Source organism: Acanthochromis polyacanthus, chromosome 2 (assembly GCF_021347895.1).
Source record: "Acanthochromis polyacanthus isolate Apoly-LR-REF ecotype Palm Island chromosome 2, KAUST_Apoly_ChrSc, whole genome shotgun sequence".
In the NCBI taxonomy this organism is placed as follows: Eukaryota; Metazoa; Chordata; class Actinopteri; family Pomacentridae; genus Acanthochromis; species Acanthochromis polyacanthus.
The window spans coordinates 29,689,581-29,715,694 of NC_067114.1; the positions used below are offsets into that span (position 1 = coordinate 29,689,581).

General features: G+C 41.7%; 2 protein-coding genes across 4 annotated transcripts; one reads left to right on the forward strand and one right to left on the reverse strand.

Moving 5' to 3' along the window:
• Positions 1-223: 223 nt before the first annotated feature.
• On the reverse strand, positions 224-9,371 carry LOC110955150 (NLR family CARD domain-containing protein 3-like). Its single transcript, XM_051938366.1, has 12 exons — positions 9,149-9,371; positions 9,010-9,032; positions 8,442-8,540; positions 8,223-8,327; positions 7,503-7,635; positions 6,026-6,088; positions 5,682-5,895; positions 2,520-4,323; positions 2,254-2,427; positions 1,444-1,617; positions 839-885; positions 224-759 (listed from the first exon to the last, which is right to left on the reverse strand). The coding sequence occupies exons 2-12, from the start codon at positions 9,015-9,017 to the stop codon at positions 224-226; spliced, it is 3,357 nt and encodes a 1,118-aa protein (XP_051794326.1). The 5' UTR covers positions 9,018-9,032; positions 9,149-9,371.
• Positions 9,372-9,988: 617 nt separating this feature from the next.
• LOC110955157 (zinc finger protein 646-like) lies at positions 9,989-24,966 on the forward strand. Of its 3 annotated transcripts, none has more exons than XM_022200039.2 (7): positions 9,989-10,233; positions 12,725-12,993; positions 13,079-13,325; positions 16,694-16,783; positions 18,308-18,514; positions 19,635-19,814; positions 23,131-24,966. In XM_022200039.2, the coding sequence occupies exons 1-7, from the start codon at positions 10,099-10,101 to the stop codon at positions 23,296-23,298; spliced, it is 1,296 nt and encodes a 431-aa protein (XP_022055731.1). In that variant the 5' UTR covers positions 9,989-10,098; the 3' UTR covers positions 23,299-24,966. The 3 variants fall into 3 exon arrangements, with proteins under 3 accessions (XP_022055731.1, XP_022055733.1, XP_022055734.1); XM_022200041.2 differs by having other exon boundaries at positions 19,635-19,766; XM_022200042.2 differs by lacking the exon at positions 16,694-16,783 and having other exon boundaries at positions 9,991-10,233.
• The last annotated feature ends 1,148 nt before the right edge of the window (positions 24,967-26,114 follow it).

Consider the following 26,114-nt stretch of genomic DNA (forward strand, 5'->3'; position numbering starts at 1 on the left):
CATGGGTTAATCTATAACTTGACTGTTTTTTTTGTCTTTTTGCATACATTTTTAATAAAAATGTTGGATTGTAGGTTCAGAGGGTTGCAGAAATAGTTTGAGACCCCCTCTGAAGGGTCTTGGAAAAGCGTTTCCTGTCCTTGTTCACCCAGCCAACAAACTTGTTTACACTTTTGTCCATGTCATTCTTTGGTCATTCACTGAGAGTTGCCTCTGCTTGCTGTTAGATCCGACACAAAGAAACTGAGGATTTACACTTCTCGAACCCAAACGCAGGGTACAGAGGTTCGGTGAATGTTGTGTTGAAGGTGTGAAGGTGGACCAGAGTGTCTGAAGAGACTCTGTAGAAGGACAGAGAGCCAGCAGGCCAGTCCAGGTAAACTGCCATTCTGCCAGAGTTGAAAGACGAGGGGACAGTTACGACGGTTCTCCTGTTGCTGTGGCAGGCAGAGTACTTATTCTCACACCGCAGCAGACTCCACGACTTGTCATTCTGTCCGATCCAGCAGTCGTCGTCCTCCCCTTTCCTCCTGATTCCTCTGTAGGCCACTCCTATGTTGACCCATCCTTTCCAGTCCACCTCCCAGTAGCAGCATCCAGTCAGACCTTCTCTGCACAGAACCTGCTTCCAGTGGTTGAACCTGTCTGGATGTTCAGGGTGAAGCTGCTCCTCCTCCACTGCTGTCACCTTTCTGATGTCTTCAGACAGAGCGAGGTTCTGGTGTGCTGTGTTTAGGTCCAGACTGAATTTACAGGCATCTAATGACACAGCACGACATCATTTTAGACTTCTAATCGACTTGATTTCAGCTCATAACCGTTGAAATAAAACACTTACACTTCCTTGGACCTGATGTCAGTCTCTTCACTCCACCGTGTTCCATGCTGGGGTTGAGATACGTGTCAGATTAGAATTCATAAAAGTACATGAACAACATTGCACTTTTTAACCACACAAGTAGAGGAGAGGATATGTGAACCTGAGTATGACCGACTATAAAAGATCAGTAGGAACAGGTTCTCTGGGACATGTGGAGATGGGACAACTTGAGTGCTGAACAGCAAACTGCTGTCAGGAAGGGTTCAAGTGTCTTGCGGGGAAACTGCAATGTTGAGGAATGTTGGTTTGGTTTCACTGAACCATGACTTTTGATGTGTACTGCAGTTTAAATGAAGATCTTGGTCTCAGGCTGATAACTAACAAAGCTAGTGAGTCTCCATGTCACAACTTTGGATATTTGCAAACTTTGGCAAATGATGAGATTAATGTAACCATTGGACATGGAGCCTTTGAATAGGCATTTGTGACACCTGGTCTCACTGCTCTTTTGCATGTAAGTGAGCCAGTCAAATTCGGGTACCTAAAGAAAATTTCCCTTCTGGGAGACAATTTGAAAATGGAGGAATAAGTAGAACTCTGCCTGGCAGCACGCCTCTCCATACCTGAATTTAACCAGTTTCAAACGTGGATCCCTCAGGGCAGTGGAGAGCCACTTCACTCCTGACTCTCCTGGATGGTTGTAGTTCAGGTCCAGCTCTTTCAGATGTGATGGGTTGGTGATCAGAGCTGCAGCCAGAGCAGCAAAGCCTTCCTGAGCGATCTGACAGCCTGACAGTCTACAAAAAGACAAGCAAACAGTCGATTTGTATTTTTAAGAAAAATGTGAAAGAGTTGCTATTGAAGAGATATACTTGTGAATAACCGGAAATTGTTATAAGAGATAAGATGCTTGTGAATAACCGGAAATTGTTTTTTTTTTATCTTTAGATCATGTTAAATGTTGGTTAAAAGGCTGTGTGTGACAGCCAAATACTACTGAAATGTGTTAAAATTATTATTGATAAGGGACAGAAATTATAAGCTATAGCTTCTTTCTGCTCCTTTTCATTCATTTAACATATGCAGTGTTGTATTGTTTTTAATGAAATAAATAAATAAATAAAATAAAATAAATAATAATTGTTGTGTCTTGTTGCACCAAGACTTTAGGATTTCTGAAGTAACAGGCTTGTGAAAGGAATTTTTGAGTGAAATTATTTGAGCCTCTGCATAGCTCTGAAAAGAGGCTGATTGTGCACTCAAACCTCCACTGAAGCATTTAACTCTTTAAGGTGAGGTTAGCAGCGGATTCTTCCACAGGTTTTGTGCACCTACAAGAGGTCTTATTTCATTTAAATTTCAAAGCACATATTGAAATGTGTCTGATAAAGACTAGCTAATGTTGCAACCATTTTAAATTAAAGGATACTGACCTAAGAGACCTCAGTTTACAGTGTGCACTACCCAGTCCAGCTGAGAGGAACTTCATTCCTGAGTCCTGCAGATCGTTGTTACTCAGGTCCAGCTCTCTTAGACTGGAGGATGGAGAGCTGAGAACAGTTGCCAGAGCTTCACAGCTTCTTTCAGTCAGGTTGCAGCCACTTAACCTGCAACAGCATGAAGACAAACATTTGGATTTCATTTTATACTCTGTAAAAGAATGCCAAATTTTTATATATTTGGTTAGAAAAGTTCTTACAGGGATTTTTTGGAGACATGGACCACTGGCAACAGCCTCAAGAGACCTTCCTCTGCAGCAGAATACTCCCTCAAGTCAAACACATCCAGGTCTTTTTCTGATGACAGGAGGATGAAGACCAGAGCTGACCACTGAGCAGGAGACAGTTTGTTTGTGGAGAGACTTCCTGAATTCAGGGACTGTTGGATCTCCTCCACCAGAGAATGCTCATTCAGCTCATTCAGGCAGTGGAACAGATTGATGCACCTCTCTGGAGATGGATTCTTCCTGATCTTTTCCTTGATGTACTGTACTGTTTCCCAAATTGCATGCGAGTCACATTCTGTCTCCTTCAACAGACCTTGTAGAAGACTCTGATTGTTTTCCAGGGAGAAACCCAGGAGGAACCGGAGGAACAAGTCCAGGTGTCCGTTGGGACTGTCCAAGGCTTTGTCTACAGCACTCTGAAACATCGATTTCTCAGTTGATCTGAATAACTTTGGCCACCACCCGGACACTGATGGTTGTTCTGACATCAGGTTGACTCCAGAGTTGACGAATGTCACGAAGACGTACAGAGCAGCCAGAAACTCGTGGAAGCTCAGATGCACAAAGCAGAACACCTTGTCCTGGTGCAGCCCACACTCCTCTCTAAAGATCTCTGTGAACACTCCAGAGTACAGTGAAGCTGCTCTGATATCGATGCCGCACTCTATCAGGTCTGATTCATAGAAGATCAGGTTTCCTTTCTGCAGCTGCTCAAAAGCCAGTTTTCCCAGAGACAGAATCATCTTGCAGGTTTCAGGGTTCCAGACCGGATCTGTCTCAGATGCTCCATGAAACTTAACATTTCCTATTTTGGACTGAACCACCAGGAAGTGGATGTACATCTGAGTCAGGGTCTTGGGTAACTCTCCTCTCTCGTCTGCTCTCAACACACGGTCCAGAACCGAAGCAGTGATCCAGCAGAAGACTGGGATGTGACACATGATGTGGAGGCTTCGTGATGCCTTCACATGGGAGATGATTTTGTCTGTCTGTTCCTCCTCTCTGAATCTCTTCCTGAAATACTCGTTCTTCTGGGTATCAGTGAAGCCTCTGACCTCTGTCACCATGTCAACCAACTCAGGAGGGATCTGATTGGCTGCTGCAGGCCGTGTGGTTATCCAGAGGCGAGCAGAAGGAAGCAGCTTCCCCCTGATCAGGTTTGTCAGCAGCACATCCACCGTGGAGGCCTCGGTCACATCAGCCAGGATCTGATTGTTGTGGAAGTCCAGAGGAAGGCGACACTCATCCAGACCGTCAAAGATGAACACAACCTGGGACTGATCAAATCTGCAAATTTCTGCTTCTCTGGTCTCAGTGAAGAAGAGATGAAGAAGGTCAGTCAAGCTGTACTTTTTTCCACTCAGTAAATTCAGCTCTCTGAAGGAGAACGGAAACAGGAACTGAATGTTGTGGTTGGTTTTGTCTTCAGCCCAGTCCAGACTGAACTTATGGGTTAAGACGGTTTTCCCGATGCCGGCCATTCCTTTAGTCAGCACCGTTCTGATTGGTCGATGATCTTTGTCAGGTGAAGGTTGAAAGATGTCATCACATTTCTTCACACCTTTTGATCTGGATTGTTTTCTGAAGTTTGTTTCAATCTCCCTGATCTCGTGTTCGTTATTGACCTCTCCACTCCCTCCCTCTGAGATGTACAGCTCTGTGTAGACATCATTCAGAAGTGTTGGGTTTCCTGCTTTAGCAGTTCCTTCATACAACCTCTGGAACTTCTCTTTCAGATGAGATTTCAGTTTTTGTTGGACTATTGGAACAACAGCTTCTGAAAAACCAACCATAAAAAACATCAGTGAGTAAATGTGACAGTAAAGCTTCCACACTAGTAGCCATGCCTTAGAAAATACCCTGCTTTATCATCAGTTTTATGTTAAATGGGACCATAATTTAAGAAAATTAACACAGGGATGGCAATTTTCTGCAGATCCGTGGATTTCCGCGATTTAATTTCAAATTTGAACACTTTATTGTCGCTGATGTTAACGTTAACATCTTGCGGGAGTCTCGCGGACTCCCGCAAGACTTTCACTGAAGCTATCTTTCAATTGTAAACGGCCCAGCCATAGACATATATACGTAGACGCCTCATAGGCTGTCGAGAGACGTGCTTACAGCGCCACCATCTTGAAACGATGCCAGCGGAGGCAGCGGTGCATAGACATATATGGAGGCAAGAGGTACTGCTGAATCTCAAAGTGGAATTATTCGCTGAATTTTGAACCGATTGCCAAACTGTTTGATTTTTTTTAGAAACGTCACACGTGTAGCTACTATACAAGGTGCTCGGATATTTTTTACAATGCTGGTTTTGGTATGAATCTGGCGTTCCTAGCAACAGCCTCGTGCAAAAAAAAAAACCAGACTTACTGCGGTAATTGGTGGGTTAGAATACAGCATCTGATAGATCTAAAAATAGCCCTGACTTTAACAAGTCTAGTATTATTATGTTTTTGCTCATTTTTCAGCCCCCTCCCCGTCAACAACTTTCAGCTGAAATCAGAATTTGCTGTTGCCATCACTGTTAACACCATTTTCTACTGTACAAGACTTCAAACTGTTGTTTGAGAACATAAACTCATTAGGAAAATCTTTACCGAGGTAAGAAATCAAGAGTCATTTTCTCATAGAATTCTATATACAATTAGACTTGTTGGGTTTTTTTTACAACCAGAGGAGTCGCCCCCTGCTGGCTGTTAGAAAGAATGCAAGTTTAAGGCACTTTCACTTCGGCTTCACTTTTCATACCTGTTGGATATGTCAATCTTTAATATAAAATCTATGGGTTTACTCCAGGACCCAGTGAATCATTGTTGGGTGTGCTTACAGATAACGTTACCTGTGGAGAGGTGTTTTATTGTTTTGGATGCCAAAGTTCACTCATCTATAATCTATAAACCTTAACAATGCTATTTGTACCACTTGACAGAACAGGTTTTGGCACTGGGATCAGTTTCTGTAAAGCACTATGAAAGCAAATTCAACAGCCGAGGCATACTTTAGCGGTTACACCAACAGTATAAATGTGGAGTTGCTTAGGAGAACAGCTTTTTGTTGGACACAGTTACATGTTGTTGTATTTTATTGTGATTATAAGTTGTTGTTAGACTACGTGAAAGCTCTTACTGCTCTGCAGAGTGTCGGCCAGCTTTTCCTGCTTCATTTTTCTCAGGACGTGCAGTGTGATCTTCAGGAGAGCGTCTCTGTTGCTGATGCTCTCTTCTTCCTTCACATCTTCATTTTCATTCTGAGCCTTTGAATCTTCACCATCTGGACTGAGAAGCTTCTGGAAGATTTTCATCTCTTTCTTCACAAAGGTGACAACAGTTTCCTCAAGCAGCTGCAACAAAAACACAGAAACACAATGACTGACTTGTGAAAACCTTTTCTACCGAGTGGAAAGGAGAGTCGAAGGTGATGATGTCGTTGTGTTACTCTTTATATATTTTATTGTAGGAACACCGACAAACCATAAACGTGGTCTCCAGATCTGTTTGATGCTTCTCAGTCGGGTCAGCGCTGGCCTCTGGTTCCTGCTGTTGGACTCTGGAAACACAATTCACAAAGAAATATAATGACACACACACAAAGAAGAAGAAGAATTCACAACATTACTGAAGCAAAAGCATTCAAATATTATCAGCACAGTATCAAAGGTCCATATTCTGCTGAAAAATGTCCAACGTTGGAGTTTTACCATTGTGAATATGATATTTTTGAATTAATATTACAGCTGAATCAATCTGCATGTTGCATTTTAGTGACAAAGACGCTTAAGGTTGAGTAATTTTATGTAATTTCTATATTGACGCCATGGTTAAGAGTTCTTACCCCATAAATTTAGCAGCAAAACTCAAAGTACAAGTTAATGTACTTGTACTTCCAGTTTTTCCATTTATTTTCCAATGTGTACTTTACTACGGCACCAGAGTAAATGTACACAAAATGAAAACAACTTTGCACGGAAACCCTAACCCTAGCACAATACAATATCCAGTGTTTTGATAAATACTGGAATGTAAATGAGTTTTCATGATACATTTACAGCACTAAAAGCTGAATGTGTCTGTTCTTTCATATTTGCTGCTGAAGGTGAGAAACTGTTGATCCCACAGGTTTTATTTCTTATGACTGCAAATCTGACAACAACAAACCCTACAGTATCTTATTTCAGTCATTCATTTACAGGTTGGCCTATAAAAAGGACAATTTACGATCAGGAGAGCTTACCTAGTGTCAATCAGTAACCTTCTCTATTGTTATTACAACGACCTAAATGGTTCCATTTTTGAGTGAAGCTGTTTATTTCACAGATGAAGATCTTTTGTGATCTTTCTGCAGTCTGGTGGTTTTAAATTTTGACTCATAGTAGAGTCTTAAAGTCAAGATGTTTCAAACTTTGCCCTGAAATCTGAATTTTGCAAATCCTCTTTATTTACAGTAGAACTTAGAGTCTCTGGACCACCCTTTAGATTACTATATCTAGTTCCATATGTAAAGTGGAGCATTGTTTGGTAAATGTACATGTTCAGTGACTCGTTAATGTCCATCAGATTTACCTGTCTTGCAGTGAACCTTTATAATCAATCAGTCTGCCTTTTGAGCGGTCGCTCTGCATGGACACACAGCTGGAGGCTGGGCTCTGCTGCTGGATGCTGATTGGCTGATCGGTGTTCTCATTGGATTTCTCAAGACTGAAAATTGAAAAACAACAAATCCTTCTTTACAGGAACAGCTGAAAAATATGTATCTTTACTTTTGGCCAGCTGGGTGATAAGAATAAAAGATGAAGCCGGACCAAGTCTTTAAAGGAAGTGATGAGAACCCAACAAATGGAAATATTATTTATACTAATGACCAACAATATGCAAACACTGGGTATTTATTCATTGTCTGGATGGAAAATCAGTCACACTTTGTTGCTCATTACTCTCACCTCCTCTCCACAGAGACGTGTCTGTCTTGATAATCAATCAGTCTGCCTTTAGACCGGTCGCTCTGCATGGACACACAGCTGGAGGATGGTCTCTGCTGCTGGATGCTGATTGGCTGATTGGTGTTCTGATTGGATTTCTCAAGACTGAAAATATTTAAAAACAACAAACCCTTCTTTTTAGGAACTGCTGAAAAATGTAAATCTTTACTTTTGGCCAGCTGGGTGATAAGAATAAAAGATGAAGCCGGACCAAACTGCTGCCTGAATGCCGTCTTTAAGATCAAATTGATCTTTATGTCATTGCACAGTCATACTTTAGTACAATAGTAGAATGAAATTAGAGTCTTGTCCAAATCGGTGTGACAAAAGGACATGCAATTGTTCAAAGAAGAGTCGTTGTTTGAGAAATCTGTACCCTAAACATACGATCACTTAAGGACACCAACATCCTCCACGACGACAGAATAAACTGCCATGAACATTTAAGAAACATTCAATCAATCCCAATACAGTGGTGCTTTAAAGTCTGTGGATCCTTTACAAATGTTTAGATTTCTGCACAAATCTGCCCTAAAACATCGGCACACATTCTACAAGTCTTAAAAGGAATTGATGAGAACCCAACAAATGGAAATATTATATATACTAATGACCAACAATATGGAAACACTGGATGTTTACTCATTGTCTGGATGGAAAATCAGTCACACTTTGTTGCTCATTACTCTCACCTCCTTTCCACAGAGACGTGTCTGTCTTTATAATCAATCAGTCTGCCTTTTGAGCGGTCGCTCTGCATGGACACACAGCTGGAGGATGGTTTCTGCTGCTGGATGCTGAGAAACACAGGAAGAGACAGCAAACCATGAGTTGGATGTTTTTTCTTTGGAGCAGTAAGTGATAAAACACAAACAGCAGTGTGCAGAGAGAAGTCTGAAATTCAAACCTACTTCTTTTCTAAAGACTGCGGTTCATCTTTAAAGCCATCCTTTGAACCATCGTCCTGCGGAGACTCACATCTGGACTCAGATGGCCTCTTCTCCTGGATCCTGATCAACGGATACAAAGTTATTAAGCGTCGACAAACCAAACACAGCAAAACAGTTCAGACTTTTTTGCAGCTTTTTTGTCATGTATGACATTAAATTGTCTTCAGCAATCAAACTGTACACCAATAAACTTGGTTATCTAACCGCAGATCTCCACAATCAGTCCAGAGTCCAGAATATCACATCAGGTTGGATTCTTGTCATATAAAATGTAAAATTTAATTCCATCGTCTGAAGTGCAGACTCTTCAACTTTGACTGAATCAAGTTTGAAATCTTTTCAAATAAGAAACTTGTTCAATATTTTAAATAATAACAGCAGTAATGCATAATAAACCTGTTCTCACTGTTCTGTAGCGACACAACGATTTTTTATGCATTTATATAATCCCTGTACCAATTTATCCAACAGTTAACAAGATTTACTGAACAAAACTGTAATTATTAATATAAAATATAAAGCACACTACCTTTCCATGGTGAAATGAAGCTGCTGCAGAAACAAAGAGTGGGATGAATCATTAGTCTAAAGCCTTCAAAATAAAAATAAAAAACAATCATCTAGAGTTTAACAGAACTGATTAAATGTTGGGAAACTTCTGCACTTACTCAGGTTATTCCCATGAGTGTCTGTAGATCACATGCGTCCTCACCGAGGTTCTGGAATGAAAGTGCTGTCCTCAGCTGTACTGTTTGCTTTATTCTCCTTCATATCAAAGTCTAAACCAGGACAGGAGCAGCCGGTTTTTTTATGATTCAGAATGTAATTATCATCTCTGCAAAGAAAGAGAAGTACAAAAATGTACAAACTCATCGGTGAACAGATTAATAAGATAAAATAAGCTTTACTCGTCCTTTACTAGGGAAAATCACATTCATGCTGATCAATATTTACAGAGGTGCCTTTACTTTCCTAATTAGAGGCATGAATTAGATTCAATTTAATTAAAAATGATTGTAAAGCAGAAATCGGAGAGAGATTTCAGGTGAATAACAATTTAAATTACATCATTATTACTGTTGTCAGGATAAATGAAGATTTATACAAACAATGTGTAACATTTTACGGTAGAATACTAATAATAATAATAGCAGACTTAGACTTAGACAGACTTTATTAATCCCCAGAGGGAAATGCTGTTCTTACAACAGCTGGGTATTTAACAACAAGAAGGTAAAAAAAACAAGACGACACAGAACATTAAGTTAAAGTGAAGATAACATAAAATAAAATTACATAAAATAGATTGAAATAAGATGAAATAGAAAAGAAAAAAATTAACAATACATGCAAGAATATACAGAATGATATCGAGGTGTGAAAATGAACAATATGCAAATGAAGATGCGTTTTACATATTGATAACTAATCAGCAGTGACCGTGTCGTCACACTCCGGTCCGCCAGGCGGCAGTAATGCTCCATCTGCTCCGATATGTCCGCTGCCAAAACGCTCATTTCACAGAAGTAATATTTTTCTTTTCGGAAGAAGATCCCGACAAAGCGGCCCTGTTTCTTTTCAGCTAAAAAAAAAAGTCGAAGAATTTGAAAAAGCGACGATGTACGCCAGGACAAATACCGGCAGCACACACGGAGACTTTCAAGATAGAAACGGAGTGAACTATGTGACATCGACAGAGTCTTTCGGCCACTGCTCCCAATTGTTCTGGAAAAAGGACCCGAACGACTCCGGAGTAAGAAAGCAGCCGCTGCCTCCTCCGTTAGCTAGCCGCCAGAAGGCTGCATGAAGCGGCCAGTGGAGCGACGTTTCACTCACCGAGCACTCCGTGTTTCCACGTGGTTGTTAGTTGTGTGTCTGTAATTCAGTTTAGCGACACTGGGTGAGCTAAAGCTGCCAGCTAAGTCACAGAGCAGCCTCGTTAGCATGCGGCTAACGGACCAGTCGTCATGCTGAGCGGCTTCCGGCCTAGTTAGCAGGCGAGCTAAGTGGCTAATATTATTTTCTCCAACAAACTGTGTCTTTTGAATCTTCAAATAGGGTTTGGTGGATTTATTTTCCCTCTACTACGTCGTTGCTGTGCTGTTAAGATCCCCCAAAGGTTCGAGTGTTATGAAAATAATGCTAAAGCAGCCAAGCATCACGGAGCTAAAGCTAACTCCAGACAAACGGTTAGCAACACCAGAGCTTGGGCAAAACAAGGCAGTGTGTCCCTCAGTTACAGACAATAATCATTTGAATGTTCCCGCTGTTGTATCGCCTAGTAGTGGGGATTTACTTGAGCAGTGAAAGTGGAAGTGTGTGCATGGGGCGTATAATATTGTTAGCGAGCAGCGCTAAGTAAACACGGCCGGGCTGCCCCGCAGGAAACGGGAGCGGAAGACGCCCCGCGGAGGACTTAGAAAGACCCCTTTGTGGTACCAGACTGTCCATTCATGGAGGCTCTCACCCGGGAGATTATTTGCACGGCGCACACACGTTAATTTATAGGTTTTTATTCCACATATTTAACTGTAGGGGCTGCAATGAAGGTTCCCATCATCTGCTGTCAATATTTACTTCCTCTGTCTGTAGGAACTTCAGCTAATTCCGTTTGTTCTCAGAAACCTGTTATCATTTTGGGCATTTGAAGTCACTCACTTGCAGTGTCTTATATAATTCTATTCGCACCCTGCGTCTTAAATCAGTTTTTAACAGATTGATTGTTGTTATAACTTAATGTGACCCACAACAACAGCTAGGTAACACTTCCAGTATGCATAGTTCCTCTGCACCTTCTCCTCAGAAGTCTGTAGCTCTTCAAACCAAAGCCAACTCCTCAACTTCCTTCTTGTGAAAAGAATCTGTGATCTCTGTCTTTAAATCTTGAGATGTGTGTATTTGTGCCAGATTACCTCAAACAGATCTGACATAATCAACTTAGTTTCATCTTCAGCGGCTGTTAATGTGGCATACCGACATAAATTGTGTGGGTTTTTTGTTTGTTTGTTTGTTTGTTTTAAAGCATCTGCATAGGAACACATTATCCCCACTGCTAAAATATAAATGAGACCCTTACCTGCTTGGTATTTACAGAAGTTCTCATGGCGATGCAGGGATATTTGCTTTTTTGTCACATACAATAAACATAATTTGAGTGTTGATATGTAAAAGAAAAAAAACACTTGTGGCTTTAAAGTGGAAGGCATTGACTAGCAGTTGATTTTGCGTTTCTTTTTTTTACTAACCAGTGTGTCTACCATACATTCTCCAATCTGATTTAAAGTGTTTTAATGCTCTCATATGTCAACAGCCTTAACAGATTAATAAAAACAAGTTGTGCAAGTGACAGCAGAAGTTTTGAAGGGGAACTAAAATCTGATGCTGTTACTAAAAATGACAAAACTATGTAGATTATTTTTGATTGCCCAGTTTTACAGAATGCTGTGTACATAATGGTAGCCATGTATTCCTGAGTTGTTATTGTTTTTGGAGAAGTTGTGTTGCTGTATTTGTGTTGTTCTCTGTGTCTGCTGTCACAGTGAATTTGCTGATGTCGGTCTGCATTGTGTTTGTGGTTGTTTTGTTGTGTGAAACTCAGGAGGCTCAGGTTTGGTTATTTTCTGATGTTTAGAACTCGTGCCAGTCATCTGCATGTTCCAGACAGAATATGTTGCATTCTCTAGATCAGTGTTGGATTAAATAAATCAATCATGAACCTGTTCGGTGCCTTGAAGTTGTGGTTTGCATTTGGGTTTCGTTTGTCGGGATGCAGAGCTGTGATGTGGGTATAGTCACTGTGGTTGTGAGCTGCTTTTTTTTTTTCCAAATGCACTTGGTTTGTTCTCTCCTGGCTGGTTTTATAAGTGTGGTACAGGACTTTGTTGACAACAACAGCCACATTTCATGACTCGGTTGTAATTTTATCAGACGCAGCAATGAAAATATGTGACAGTTCATTTGTGGAGCTCGCTCTGATGACATGGTTGTCGTTTGAGCCATGAGTTGTGTTTTTTGCTGACATCGCATTTCACAGATTTTTTTAATGAGATTTTCTGCAACATGTGTCATTGTTTTTATCCCCTGTGTCTTCTCTGTTAGGATTTCAAATTTTTACAATAATATAATATAAATGCCATTCTGTATCACTTTTAAAGTCAAAAATAATACAAGTGTTGTTTATTTCTCTACACATATCCGTGACTTGATGATGCATGTTTTTAATGTCCTCCTCTCCTCTGTCACAGCCAAGTTCAACCATCAGCTGGTGCGATCAGCTCCCCTCGTCCTCGGCAGCCCTCTCTAGCTCCAGTCTCTCCTCGGCGTCACTCTCTAGCTCCAGTCTCTCCATGGAATCTCGAGCGCCGGCACCAGCGCCGCCGCCGTCGGCGACGACAGCGTCAGACGACATGGAGTCGGACGAGAGGCCGTACGTCTGCGACCTGTGCAGCTGCGCCTACAAACACGCCAGCTCCCTGCTCAACCACAAGCTCACCCACAAGACCGGAGACTTCAGGTTGGGATTCAAGACTCGTGCTCGATCGGTTAAATGTTGAATGTCTTTATCTTACCTCGACAATGTTTGTACTTCCCAACCTCAGGTGTGACTTTTGCAGCAAGCCCTACACCAACTACATGTCCCTACGCAACCACATGCGGATCCACGGTCAGAAGCGCTACATGTGCGACCTGTGTGGGAAGGCCTTCCGCCTCGCTCGATACCTCCGTAACCACCAGAGGATCCACGACGACGGGCCCAACCGTTTCGACTGTCCCTCCTGCTGCAAGAGCTACAGGACCATGCTGGAGCTGGCTCAGCACCGCTGCACCGCTGCTGCTTCCAACCAGGTAGGTCTGTTAGAGGCGGCGCTGAGAGAGCAGAGGGTGGGATTCATTAGTGTTCCTGATGTAGAGGTTCTTTACCTGTGGGTCCTCACATGGTGCATGCATGCGAAGGAAGTGTAACACAATATTTAGATGTAGGTGAGTTTAGGTGTGTGCTGTTTTGATTTTTAACCTTCGTGTCATCCTGCGGGTCAAAATTGAAAGTTTTAAAGTTTGAAAATGTGGAAAAATAAATATACTTTGACAGTGAAACTTCTGATGTCCACATTTTCAACATTTTTGGGAAATCTTTGAACATTTTTTGGTGGAAAAAAGAAATGTTCAAAATATTTCTTTAAGAACATTCACAAAAAATCAACCAAAATCCAGCAAATTTCGGTTGACTTTTTTGTGAGTGTTCTTAAAGAAAATATTAGAAGTTTTACTGATATAAGTGTAATCATTTTAGATATTTTTAGAATGTTTTTGGAAGATTTTTACTCATTTTTTGAAAGTATTTACAAGAATTTTCTTGCCCACTTTGAGGAATTTAAAAAAACTTTTGAGGAATTATTGGAATTTTCTTCCTGAAGGCTTTACAAATTTTCAGAGATTTGGGGGATTTTTTTTTTTGCTGAATTTTTGGATTTTTTTCAGACAAGGAAACAATATTTTTGGTGCCCTTAAATGAAGAAAACACCAGGGTTAAATGCTTTCTGAAGAGCACAAACACAGACTCCTGGATTTCCTGAAACAGCAGGATGCTGCGTCGGTGTTAAATATTTCACAAACAAAAGGATAAAATGCATTTGTTAGGGACTACTATAATTGACAGATTAATACACAATAAAAATATCTATCCATGATAAATTGAGCCACGTTTTTCTCAGTCATTTATTAATTGAACTGTTCCGTATTGTCTGGAACAGTTCAGAAACTCTTTGGAATCACATACAAACTCACTAATACCTACAACAGTTGTCATGAAATCCTCAGCCTTCCACCCTTCATCTATTAAGTGATTCTAATTTTAAATAAGTGAATTGTTTGTCAGTCCTCAAAGAAACAAATTAGAAAAATCACTTTTTTGTTTCCCTACTTTTAAATCTTCTCTTCCCTGTGACCCTTAGCACTGTTTTGGGGTTTTTAGTCTAAAAACTTGGTTAGAGTTGGTTGAAACGCCACTAAAATTTTATTTCTGCCAGAAATTGCTCAGCTTTAACCAGCATCATTAAATCACAGCTCTCTTTGAACCATTTAATGAATGTGAGCTGTTCATTTAGATCATAAAATAACACGTTTCTTTGTAAACCCTCTGCATGTTTCCACACTGAGACCAAACGCCCTGTTCTTGGCTGGAGGACAGAGGTGGCTCGTTGTGTTTCAGAGGGTTTATTCTGTGCAATGACTTCTGCAGAGGCAGCAGCAGAGTTTTAAACTTTAATGTTTAGGTTAATATTAGACTTTTCCTCTCCTGCAGCAGTCTGCTCACCTCGTCTGCTTCGTGTGTGACAGCAGAAACTCTGCAGGTTCAGACAAAACAAAGACCAGAAACACTTTTCTTTAATTTCATAATTCTGATTCCTGATGTGTTGGCTCCTCTCTTTGGTCTGGTGAAATCTGTGTGGCGACTTCTACAACCCTCAGGTTTATATTTTGGCATAAAAAACACAAATCTCTTGACACTTTCATTGCATATCTACAGATGAGTTTGAGGTAAAGCAGCAGTTTGAATTCTGCTATTGATGCCACTAATTTACCACCGTGTGAAGGTCAGCTGTGAGGTGGAGGTGGTGGGATTCTAACATTTACTAACTCTATGAAATCAGTGTCAAACAATGTGATGAGAAACCACATATGAAAATGACTTCTGAGTTCACAATTCCCTCTTTCTTCCTCATTAATTACCGCTCTCCGTACTTTTCAGTTAGTAAACCACAGCACTAATTCTCTGTCCTATCTGTCAGAGGAATAAACTAAAAGCTCTGGTTATGGGCATGATTACCAACATTTATTTACTGAACTCCTAAGAAAGCTTTCCAGCAGCTTAGACCTCTATTTTTATGAAGTTAGAGGACTGACAACAGATGCAATTAAAGAAGAATGAGCCGAATTAACTCGGGCTGGACCCGAATATTCGGTCGTGATGGTGGTATCCGAATATTTATTTTGAAGTCCAAATATTGGAAAACACTCCTCTCCTTCAAAAGCAGGATATTTACTCCTTTGTCAGTGTTTGTAGGATGACATCTGATAAAAGCTCTTCTCTCACATCATGCCAGTGTTAGATGTTCAACCATTGAGCTGAAGTTCACGTACACTTTTTACTATGTTTGACAAGTGAGAAAGGAGTTGTCTCTCCAGTTCTCTTTTCTAATCTTTCTGGGGCACTTTTCATGTGGGGAAAAAAAACAACAATGCTATGAGTGCCTTATTAAAGAGACACTCGTTTTCTGATGTTAATCTGCCAACATGTCCTCAGAACTATAAACTAAACTGGCACTAAATGCTCCAATGTTTCAGACGAAGTGAAACTTTTTGTTGGAGTTCCGTTATTTGTACTTCTGTGATAAAACAGTGGGACGTTTTTTACTTCTGCGGTGGAAACATGATATGTGTGGATGTTGATGTGCATGACTGGGAAGGATAAACTGTTCTACAGGAGGTCCTCGTCTTACGTCAGAGTTCCGTTCCTACGGTTTGACGTAAGCCCATTTTTGCCGTAAGTCGGAAGTCCGGTCGAAATTTTAAAAAAGCATCTCTATCCATCAGTTTATATATTTGTACAACTACGGTAATGAAAACAGTCATTGGCTCACACTGAAACACAACTCAGTAGGAAAATACCAGAGAAAATGTAAACTGTAAGTCTGATTTAAGCTTGGGAGTCTTAATGAAGTTAGTGAATGTAGAATAATCCAATGTGGCGACAAATGTAAACGAAGCCGTCTTATAAGGCCGCGTTACTGCTGTACATAGAGTATTCATCCACTCCGTTTCACTGCCTAACGACGTATTCATCCACTCCTCTCACCAACTAGTTCAGCTGAACCAGTTCCAACGTAATGGCAAAGCGCCGTAAGTCAAGGACGCCGTAAGCCGAGGACCTCCTGTACTTGCTTTGATGAATCGTGTATAGGTACCATAAAGCAGCACCTTGACCCTCTGTCGTCTCCAGCCACAGTTTTTACAGCATCCTGCTTGGAGGACCTTTTTCCAGCCCTCCTGTAGTGAAGTGTGCTGTGGAGTCAGGGTTAGACCAGGGTTAGGCTCAGTTTAGGGACAGCATCAGGGAATGAACACAATTCAGCAGATTTTCCTCACAACTATCCAAACTTATATGTGTGTGTGTGTGTGTCTGTGTCTGTGTGTGCGTGGGGTTGGTTCATAAGAACCGGTTCAGCTGCCCGTCCTGCTTTAAGAGCTACAGAACCATGCTGGACCTGGCCCAGCACCGCTGCAGCGCCGCGGCCAAAATCCAGGTTGGTGTGAGCGTGAGTGAGCATGTGAGTGTTTGTGGTGTGTGAGGCAGACCGAGGGGCAGGAAGGCCAACGTACACAGGACTTTTAGATGTGACAGTCAGAATGAAAACACCGTTATGGACTTTACCTCTCTCCTGTGGTCTGTGTCACAGTGAGTCTAGTTTTACCTTAAAGCTGTGGCTGACCGTTACATCTAAAATCATTTCCTTACAGCTTGGGTCTTATTTGGCAGTGAGTTTGAGGCTGAGCAAAGTGAACAACAACCCTAAATCACACCGAAAGCAAACACCAGTGCTCCTAATCTGGAGTTTAACTCTTGTGTCGTTGATTATTTGATAAATATTCTACTTTTAGGGTGCATGCTGTTAAATTAGTTACTCATGACTCGGTTCTGGAGGCCCTGATCAGCCACAGGTCGTGAATAGTTTCTACTGCATTAGAACTGTTTATTTAAGTGAAAATGAAAGTACACATTCAAGGACATGTTGATAGTTTTTCCTTTGATAACAGTCTGTTTCCAGAAGTCAAGCTAATAATTGATTGAGTGCCGTAACTTTGGGCTAACCTACGATCACTAGGAGTCTTGGAACAATCCGATCAAAGCAGATTGCTGTTAATGATATTGATTACACCTGTGTTCCCCTGCTGTGATCTGTCTAAAGAGTTGTTGTTTTTCCTGCTCATAGTGGTTGCAAACTGGTCCCTTTTTAACACCCTTTCAAAGTAAAGCATATTTTAGATCAGCTGGAATTAATCTGAGACACATTATAATGTTCATTTTGTACATTTTAAGTTGATCTCAGGTAGCCCAAAGTGTGTTTGTGACTCCTCAGATGCCATTGTTCTGTACTGGTCATGGGCTTTGTGGGTAAATGGCAGTTAAATAAGAATGGTACTTTAATGCTTGTTCTCTGTAATTGATTTTATTTTATTGTCAACCCTCTTGACTTAATTATAGCGTCTCTAAATATGTAAACAGACGGGATGTGGACGATTACTCAAACTGCAAAGATAAGACCAAGGTTGTAAAACTAATTTAGAAATAACTACAATTCCTACAAGAAATGAGAACTTGAGGCTGTGGAGGGAACATTTCAGGGAGAGTTTTAGGTTTTAATTTAATGATTAAAATTCTAAAGTTGTCAGGTTTAGAGAACAGCTTATTGAGATCAGCCGCTTCTGTAGTTTTCATGGTGTCACACTGGATCTGGTAGAAGTTGTCGTCTGTGTGAGTGTTTGTGTGTGTGTTCGTACGACTCGACCACTCCATCCCCTCATATTTTAGGTATAAAGACAGACAGGACAGTGGAAGGAATGAGTGAGACAGGCCTGAAATAGATAAACTCTGAACAGCACAAGAAACTTGAAGAAGCTGATTGGATAAAAGAAAACAGCATCATCACATCCATCTGTCACCTCTCCTCAAAATGTTTTACCTCACGTTTGTCACCAGTGCTGCATTACTAGCATGAAGAATCCTATTTTAAAGCCCTCTTCCCTCCTGTCTTTGTCCTTCCGTGCAGTCTGGAGGTCGACGGTCCAATTTCTCTGCAGCTCCTCGTCGTCAGCAGCAACAACAGCAACAGCAGCAACAGCAGCAGAACAATGCTAACTCCATGATGCAACCGCCGCATGGAGGACACGGCCAGCAGGACCCTCTGCCCTCCCACTGCGTCTCACCCATGTCCCAGGGAGGACAGGGCAGCCAGTCTGTGCCTGACCCCCACCAGGTAGGCAGGAGATCAGCCAGCTCCGTGGAGCGGGGCCCTCCCATGTGGATATTTTTAGGCTGATGCTGGAAAAAATGGGCTGAATCAATGTAAGAAGTATATGAAGAATAAAATAACTTATTTTTTGGTCGCTTAACACCTATAACAACACAGACATGAATCACAGGCAGAGCATTTGACTGTTTTACAATCCTTTATCCTTTAGTATTTGTTAAACTTTACAACAGAGGAATTTTCAAAAACATGCAACAAAGCATTAAACCTCTGTGAAATTATAAAACCTTAAAGAAGAGTCAGTCTGTAAATGAAAATACATCTGGTCTGGTACTTCTTGTTGCTGCTAATTAGAGGTAAGTTATATAAGCAACATAATGAGTGAAGTTCCTGTAAAACATTATTTCTGCAGCCCTTAATGTTAAATCACATTTTCTCTGCTTCATTATTTTCTTTGCCGTGAAGTCAGGACTCCTATTTAATCAGTCGTGTCCTACTGTGGAGTATTCTAGGGCTGGATCCGAATATTCGTTCACTACAGCGGTATCCGGATATTAATTTCGGTATCCGGATATTCGCCCCACCCCCGGTCGGACGTTACCGGGCGTAAAGAATATTCCGCGTTACTGTCTTCCCCCCTCCTTCGGCCCACATCGGCTCATATCGGCTCATCTCTTGTGATCACATAAACATATACACATATGTCTATGTGATCACCCCTTCCTCCCTTCAGAAGAAAATATTCAGAGCTCGTCTCTTCCCTTCGCCTTCGGCCCGTTTCGGCTCATCCCGTCGTGTTCGGCTCATCTCGGCTCCTCCATTCGTGTTTCTTACCACCTGAATGGCCGGGTGGCTGCAGACTCTGACGTCACGCTTCACTTCATTGCATAAACACAAGACAAGATGCTGAAGACCTCCGCTGTTAATTCTTCAGTTTAACTGAAGACAAAACGAAGGCAAAGTTTGGACCCGGGAGACCAGACGAACGGATCTGAATATTCGGGCCGTCTTCCCCCCCCCGTCGGACGTTACGGGGCGGAACGGATATTCGGGCCAGCCCTAGAGTATTCCTGGTTCTAGTTTGGTTGTTTGGGGTGTGTGCTGAGCTTCCCGTCTGTCCCTGCAGGGCCGTCCCAGCTCGGTGTCCTCTCAGAGCAGCCAGCAGAGCATGAGGAGCTCATCCTCCAACAAACACGTCTCCTCCTCCAGCGCCGCCCCGTCCTCCTCCTACTCCCTGCTCCAGCCCCTGGTGCCTGAGGTAAAGGAGATGAGCTCGGGATACACTAGACTGAGCGCCAACCCCATGGTAGGAGAGAGCACCGCCACACGCCTGCCGTTCGCTATCTGCCGGCTAGCTGCCTCCTCCCTGTCTGCCTACTAACCTCAGCAGAGAGGGGCTAATGCTTAAACGCTCTGTGTGTCCACCAGGAGCCTCTAGGCTAATTAGCAAAACTGCGTCCAGCAGTGATTTAAAGAATAAAACGGCAGCTTTGTTTAAATGCTGCTAGCTGTAGAGACGCCTGGTGAACACGGTCGTAGCTTTGTCCTTAAATCTTTGGGTTTTAGTCTGCTGTTTTCATATCAACTACTGTTCAGGCACTGATGACACGATTACGTTTCTTTACTTTAGAGCTGCTGAGCAAACCTTCATGAAAGTGCGAGGTTAACTTTGCCATTATTTGATAAACGTAGTAAGTGGATTGGTTCTTTTATTGCAGATAGAAAGACTGGTAGAGTGTTACATATACAATGTCATTGTGCTAGTCAGACGTAAACAGTAGAAACAGCAGCTCAACAACTGAGGAAAATGCTAAGCTAACTAGTGTGCAATGTATTTCTCAGTGATTCTTCACTACGAGTCTGAACCCGGCTGAAATTATTTCATACGTTTTAAATACTAGCTTTTAACAGGTAGAGAGCTTTGTGGCTGACTTAATCTAAATCAGGGGTGTCAAACTCATCTCAGTTCAGGTTCCACATTCAGGCCAATTAGTAAGTAAAATCACTGCATAATAACCTATAAATAACCACAACTCTAAATTTTAATCACACGTATCTGGAACTGAACAATATAGCATTTATGATCAAAACAAAAAATGTTTAAAAAAAACACCAAATACAAGACAAAACATTACATAATGGACACAAAATGAGAAAAAAATGACAAAATATGAGACAAACCAAAACAAAAAGAGACAAAAAGTTTAATAAAGTACAAACTGACACAACACGGATGAGACAAAAAAAACACAAAACAACAAGTACGATGCGCAAAACGACTAGAACAAACAAAATGACAAAAATGAGACAATGTACACGAAACAAAAAAAAGAGTCAAAAAATTTGACAAAAACATTACAAAAATGGACAAACAACACAAACGAGACAGAAAGGAAACCTAAAACAACAAAAACAGGAAAGAAAACGACAAAAACATGACAAAATATTACAAAGATGAGACACATATATTGTTGCATGATGAATGAGCAATCTAATATTTTACTTCTTGGTCAAAACAACTTGTCATGGTCTAGAAATTATTTTAAATTTATAGTTTTACTAATTTACAATCTGCAGTTAATGTCCTCTCTGAAATTTTTACACTTTGAGGACCGGTTTGGACCCTCTGGAGGACCGCTTTTGGACCACGGACCGCATGTTGGACACCCCTGTTTCAGAGATAACGTGCACATGTTTTTCTTTCCCCTGCAGCCGATCAATTAGTTGGAAAATAAGTGTGATTTCAGCAGCTCTGACTCAGACACTCAGAATTTAACTCTGTATGGTCAAAGTATCGGTTCAGATAGTACTAATCATGAGCTGTGCACATGGTAACGACACTATGCATTCAGTGGGAATTATTTTTAGTAGTAATAACCAACTTTTCCCCAACAATGCAGACGGTGGCCTGCAGAGAAAACCACCAGGCTAGAATAAGGCTGATTGTGTGAAGTGTAGTCCTCTCTGGCGGTAGGAGGCTCTCTAACAACACTAACTTGGGGCTGTGCTGCTAACTCAGTCTGCCTTTCCTTCTTCTACACTAACCATCCGCTCAGATCATCAGTCAGGGCTGCACATGAATCCCACTTCATCATATATTGTTGTCATTTGTAATGCTTCCTTTGGCATTCATATTCACACTGATGCATCTGGTTTATTGACAGAGTTCCTCAAACTGTTCTGTTGGAGTGTGCAGGTTTAAGAAGTGTTCAGATACCTCTCAGTCTGTGTCTAAGCAGGATGCATTACGATGAATTTAACACCACAAACATGACATTTAATATGTAAAAGAACAAAATAAAAAAGGCCATAATAGCAAGGATTAAGAACCACACACAGCAAGGTCAAATATAAAAGATAAATCAGACCTTCCAGTCTTATTTTTCTACATAATGCTCACAGTGGTCACTGAAAATCCAATGCAACCCAAGACTACAGTTGTGAACAAATGTTTAGGTACACTTGTTACACTTGTAAAGACCATGTGGATCATGGCAGACTTGAGTTTCCAATGATTCCTAGAACTCTGATTTATTTCTAGAAAAAAAAGTTTGGTTCTTTTGATGTTTTATCAGTCTTCTGGAAATACAGGAGGTCCTCGACTTACATCAGAGTTCCATTCTTTTGGTGTGATGTAAGTCAGTTTTCACTGTAAGTCGAAACTCCGGTGAAAATGTAAACAAAGCCGTTAGGTGCATCATGATATCGATCAGTTTATTTGTACAACTACAGTAACGACAAACAGTCATCAGCTCACACTGAAACACAGCTCTGTAGGAAAATACCAGCGAAAATGTAAACTGTAAGTCTGACTCACGCTGTGGAGCCATAATGAAGTTAGTGAATGTAACATAATCCAATGTGGTGGTAAAAACCGTCTGATAGCACCGTGTGACGACGTATTCATCTGCTCCGCTACTTCCATGAACCTTTCCCACGTAACGGCAAAATGCTGTAAGTCGAGGACGTCATAAACTGAGGACCTCCTGTCTATCAACATCTGCTGTTCCCCTAGTTTTAGGTCAATCAACTAAATAATACGACGATCAATAAGTTTATTAAAATGTGTTCTTGTAGTTCTGGTCGTCATTCCTAATCGTAATGTTCATTTTGGGCTTACCAAGTTGAGGCAGATGGAGAAGAACGACCAATAGATAATAAACAGTGATGTTAGTGACAGGACCACTGAGCAGGACTCTGATAATGCAAAACATCAGTATAATTACTGCTGATGATAATTTGAATAAACCTGCAGACACTGAGCACACATGCAGAGTAAACTGTGATAAAATCAGGCTGTTGTTGTTTTGCTCCATGTGCTCCATGTTTGTGCTTCTCAGTGACGCCTTTGTTGTTGTTTTGTTTTGTTTTGTTTTTTGCCTTCTTGCTTTTTGCGTTGTTCTTGGTTTGGTGTTCACAGCTGCCTGGCAGGTTTTTCTAACCTCACCTTCTCCTCATCCACCTGAACTCCACCAGTTCATTGAAGAGCTCTGGTCCATTTTCCTCCTCCTGTCTCTTCCCAGTCGGTCATCTTTTTATCTAACTGTGCTTTTACTCCACTGACGGCTCTATTCTCTCTCTCTGGCTCCTCCCCCGTTCTCTTCCCCACCTCCCCCCTCCAGCCGAAGCACCAGGACACTTTCTCTCTGGCCCCACAGCGGCCCCTCACCACCATCAACCCCATCAGCCACTCCCTCCATCCAAACGGAGCGCCCACGCTCAAGCCTTCCCCGGTGCCACGCACCATCCAGGCCATGCCCTGGGAGCAGCGCTCCCTCTACAATCAATGAGACTCCTGGGACCCCAGCACCCCCACTTGTTCACGTTGCGTCCACCACCAACGCCCACACAACCCTCCACCCCGCCCCTTCAGATCCAGCATCGAGGATGGAGGACTTCCGGACACCCCCCCGATTCCCTCAGCCCTGTTTTGGAACGTTGTGTTTGGGAATGGGGAAGGGCACCATTGAGAACTAGTTGAGATTGATTACTGAGTAGTTAGGTTTAAAACGATGTGTTGCCTTGACCCTCATGTATGATCTATGCCATGTACTGGATATAAGTTAAAATGTCTGTCCCCTAATCTGTCCTCTCACTAAGAATTTATCTCCCCATCCTCCTCTCCCGTTCTAGTTATGAAAATATCTATCCTTCCCATTATGAATAGTGTCTGTCCCCTCCCCTTCCCCTCTCCATATGTTAAATAAAAGGCTATTTTTATCCAGAGTGTGTTCCAGACCCTAACGAGGGGTTACTGGACGCCAAGTCGTCAAAATAAATGTGACAAAATTCTCCCTTTGGTCTAAAATATCTTGAACATAATACCCACTTATTGTCAAATGAGGCTCTTCTGGAAAAGCTAAGGAGTAGGGGGAACTTGAATTATTATTTTCTTTTTTTGAATTTTATTTCCCCCCACCGTTTCCCTTCAACCTTCTCCAGAATGAACTTTGTGAATATTGTGCGTTAGGAGGTGACTCCGTTCTGACACCTCTCATCTCCGAGCACCGACAGCGAGGACCAGGACAGGAAGAACCCGGCTCGGCCTCGTTCTGCAGACATTTCATCAGCGGTCCGGCTTCTGTGTGCTGTGTAGACTGAAGCCGGACCTCCTCACTTCTCAGACTGAAACCTCCCAACACGGACAGTTTGGCGCGGTTACCTGTTTTTTAACACACAACTGAAAGCTCACGTTTTTTCTGAATTTGCATCTGACTGGTGGTTTGTGGTTATTGTAGTTTTAATAATATGTTGGCTGGGAATCAAATCTAGAAGATAACGGTGAAAAGTCTCCATCCCTTTTTGTTCCAAACAGACTGTTACAACGTTTGTTCCTTTCACTTTTAAAGCACTTTAAGACGAGTGCTGTATGGTTATTAGCATCTCTGCCGCCCATCCGCCCTCCACTTAGAGCTGGACAGATGTAACAAGGCCTTACATCCCATCATCTCGACTCCCACCATCACCAGTGACTTAGCGGCTCAACTGGACCCGATTCGAGCTGCAGTGGCCAAAATACAGTCTGTCCTCAGCTCCACACAGCCCCACGTCGGCTCAGACACGCCCTCCGGTGTTGCTTTTCCTGTAGAAAAAAGAACAAGATTTAAAAAAACAAACCATGCCTGCATCTCACTGCTCCCAGGATGGATTTAGTCACCACCTAGGTTCCTGTAAGCAGCCAGTCACGGCTGGCCGAGTAAAAGAGAATGATGTGAAACGGTCAATTTGAAGAGTAACAGTTAATCCATGGATCCAGTATGTAGTTCTGTTTAGGTTATCTCGCTAACATGGTGTTCATTGAAATACCCACAATTCTACTGACATCGTATTTCTCTTTTTAAAGTTGTTTCTATTTTTATTCATGACATGTTTTCATTGTTGCTTTCTCTCTCCTTGTAAAGTGTCTTTGAGTATTTAGAAAAGTGCTATACAAATAAAATGTTTTATTATTATCACCATCAGTGCTGCTTTTCTTACCGAGAGCACATGTTGATGAACAGCTAATCTGAGAAACTAAAGTATGTAGGTGTTTGATTTGGAGTTTTTTAAATGTGAAAATCTAACAGTTTGAGCTCATTATGAACATCTACAGTTTCACGAAGCCGTTCATCTGCTGATGAAGACCCGATGCAGGCAAAAGCTCCAGAACAAGCAAACAAGTAAGTGAAATGAAAGCTGAAATTTCTGTTCTAACATCTGTTTTTACCCTGTCTGGACCAAAAAAAAAGTCTCCACCTGGATTTAATGAACTAAGCCAATAGATAAGATCCTTCCGTTAGATAATTGCTGCAGTGATGGAACAACTTCTTTAACCCTAGCTGATGCAGTGAGGAGCTTCTCATTTCTTAAACAACCATGTTGGAAGACGCATCCTGTGGTCATAGAAAGGATGTTAATCTGTCTCAGAAGGGTCAAATTATTGACCTGCATCAAGCAAAAGAAACAACTAAGGAGATGAAATGAATAAAATCAGGTTAAGAACCGTCCAACGCATCATTAAAACCTGAAGGATAGTGGAGAACCTTCATCTTCAGGAACAAACTGTTAGATGATCGTAGGAGACCAACAGCAGAACTCATGGCTGTTTAGTAAAGGAAGAACATTTCCACATGAAGGGAACTAGTCAGAAAAATGGCTTCAGTTTGCTATGGAGCATAAAGATTGGACTCTGGATCAATGGAAGAAGGTCATGTGGTCTGATGAATCCAGATTTACCCTGTTCCAGAGTGATGGGGGCAGTAGTTTAGGCGTGGTTTGGGCCACGACTTTGTTCTGGTTTCTGACTTTTCTACGACTGGTTTCTGACTCTGTTCTGATTGGTTCTGGACATTTTTTGGAGTAGTTTAGGTTTGATTTTGGCCCTGGTTTAAGACACTTTGAGGTCTGGTTTCAGACTGTCTTAGGCAGGTCTTGGACTTTTTTTTTAAACCCCAAGAACACCAACCCTACCACCAAGCATGGTGGTGGCAGTATCATGTTCTGTGGAATTGGAACTTTACACAAAGTAAATGGAATAATGAAGAGGGAGGATTGTCTCCACATTCGTCAGGAAACATAAAACCATCAGCAGAAGGTTGATCCTGGACACAGTTGGATGTTTCAACCA

Bases quoted from the DNA above. Each gene is read 5' to 3' on its own strand.
- LOC110955150 (XM_051938366.1), bottom strand. The intron at 4,324-5,681 runs GTAAGAGCTTTC...TTGGTTTTTCAG, and splicing joins GGCCGACACTCTGCAGAGCA to AAGCTGTTGTTCCAATAGTC. The intron at 886-1,443 runs GTATGGAGAGGC...TCTCAACCCCAG, and splicing joins TTGAAACTGGTTAAATTCAG to CATGGAACACGGTGGAGTGA.
- LOC110955157 (XM_022200039.2), top strand. From the start codon at position 10,099: ATGTACGCCAGGACAAATACCGGCAGCACACACGGAGACTTTCAAGAT. The intron at 18,515-19,634 runs GTAGGCAGGAGA...CTGTCCCTGCAG, and splicing joins CTGTGCCTGACCCCCACCAG to GGCCGTCCCAGCTCGGTGTC. The intron at 19,815-23,130 runs GTAGGAGAGAGC...TCCCCCCTCCAG, and splicing joins GACTGAGCGCCAACCCCATG to CCGAAGCACCAGGACACTTT.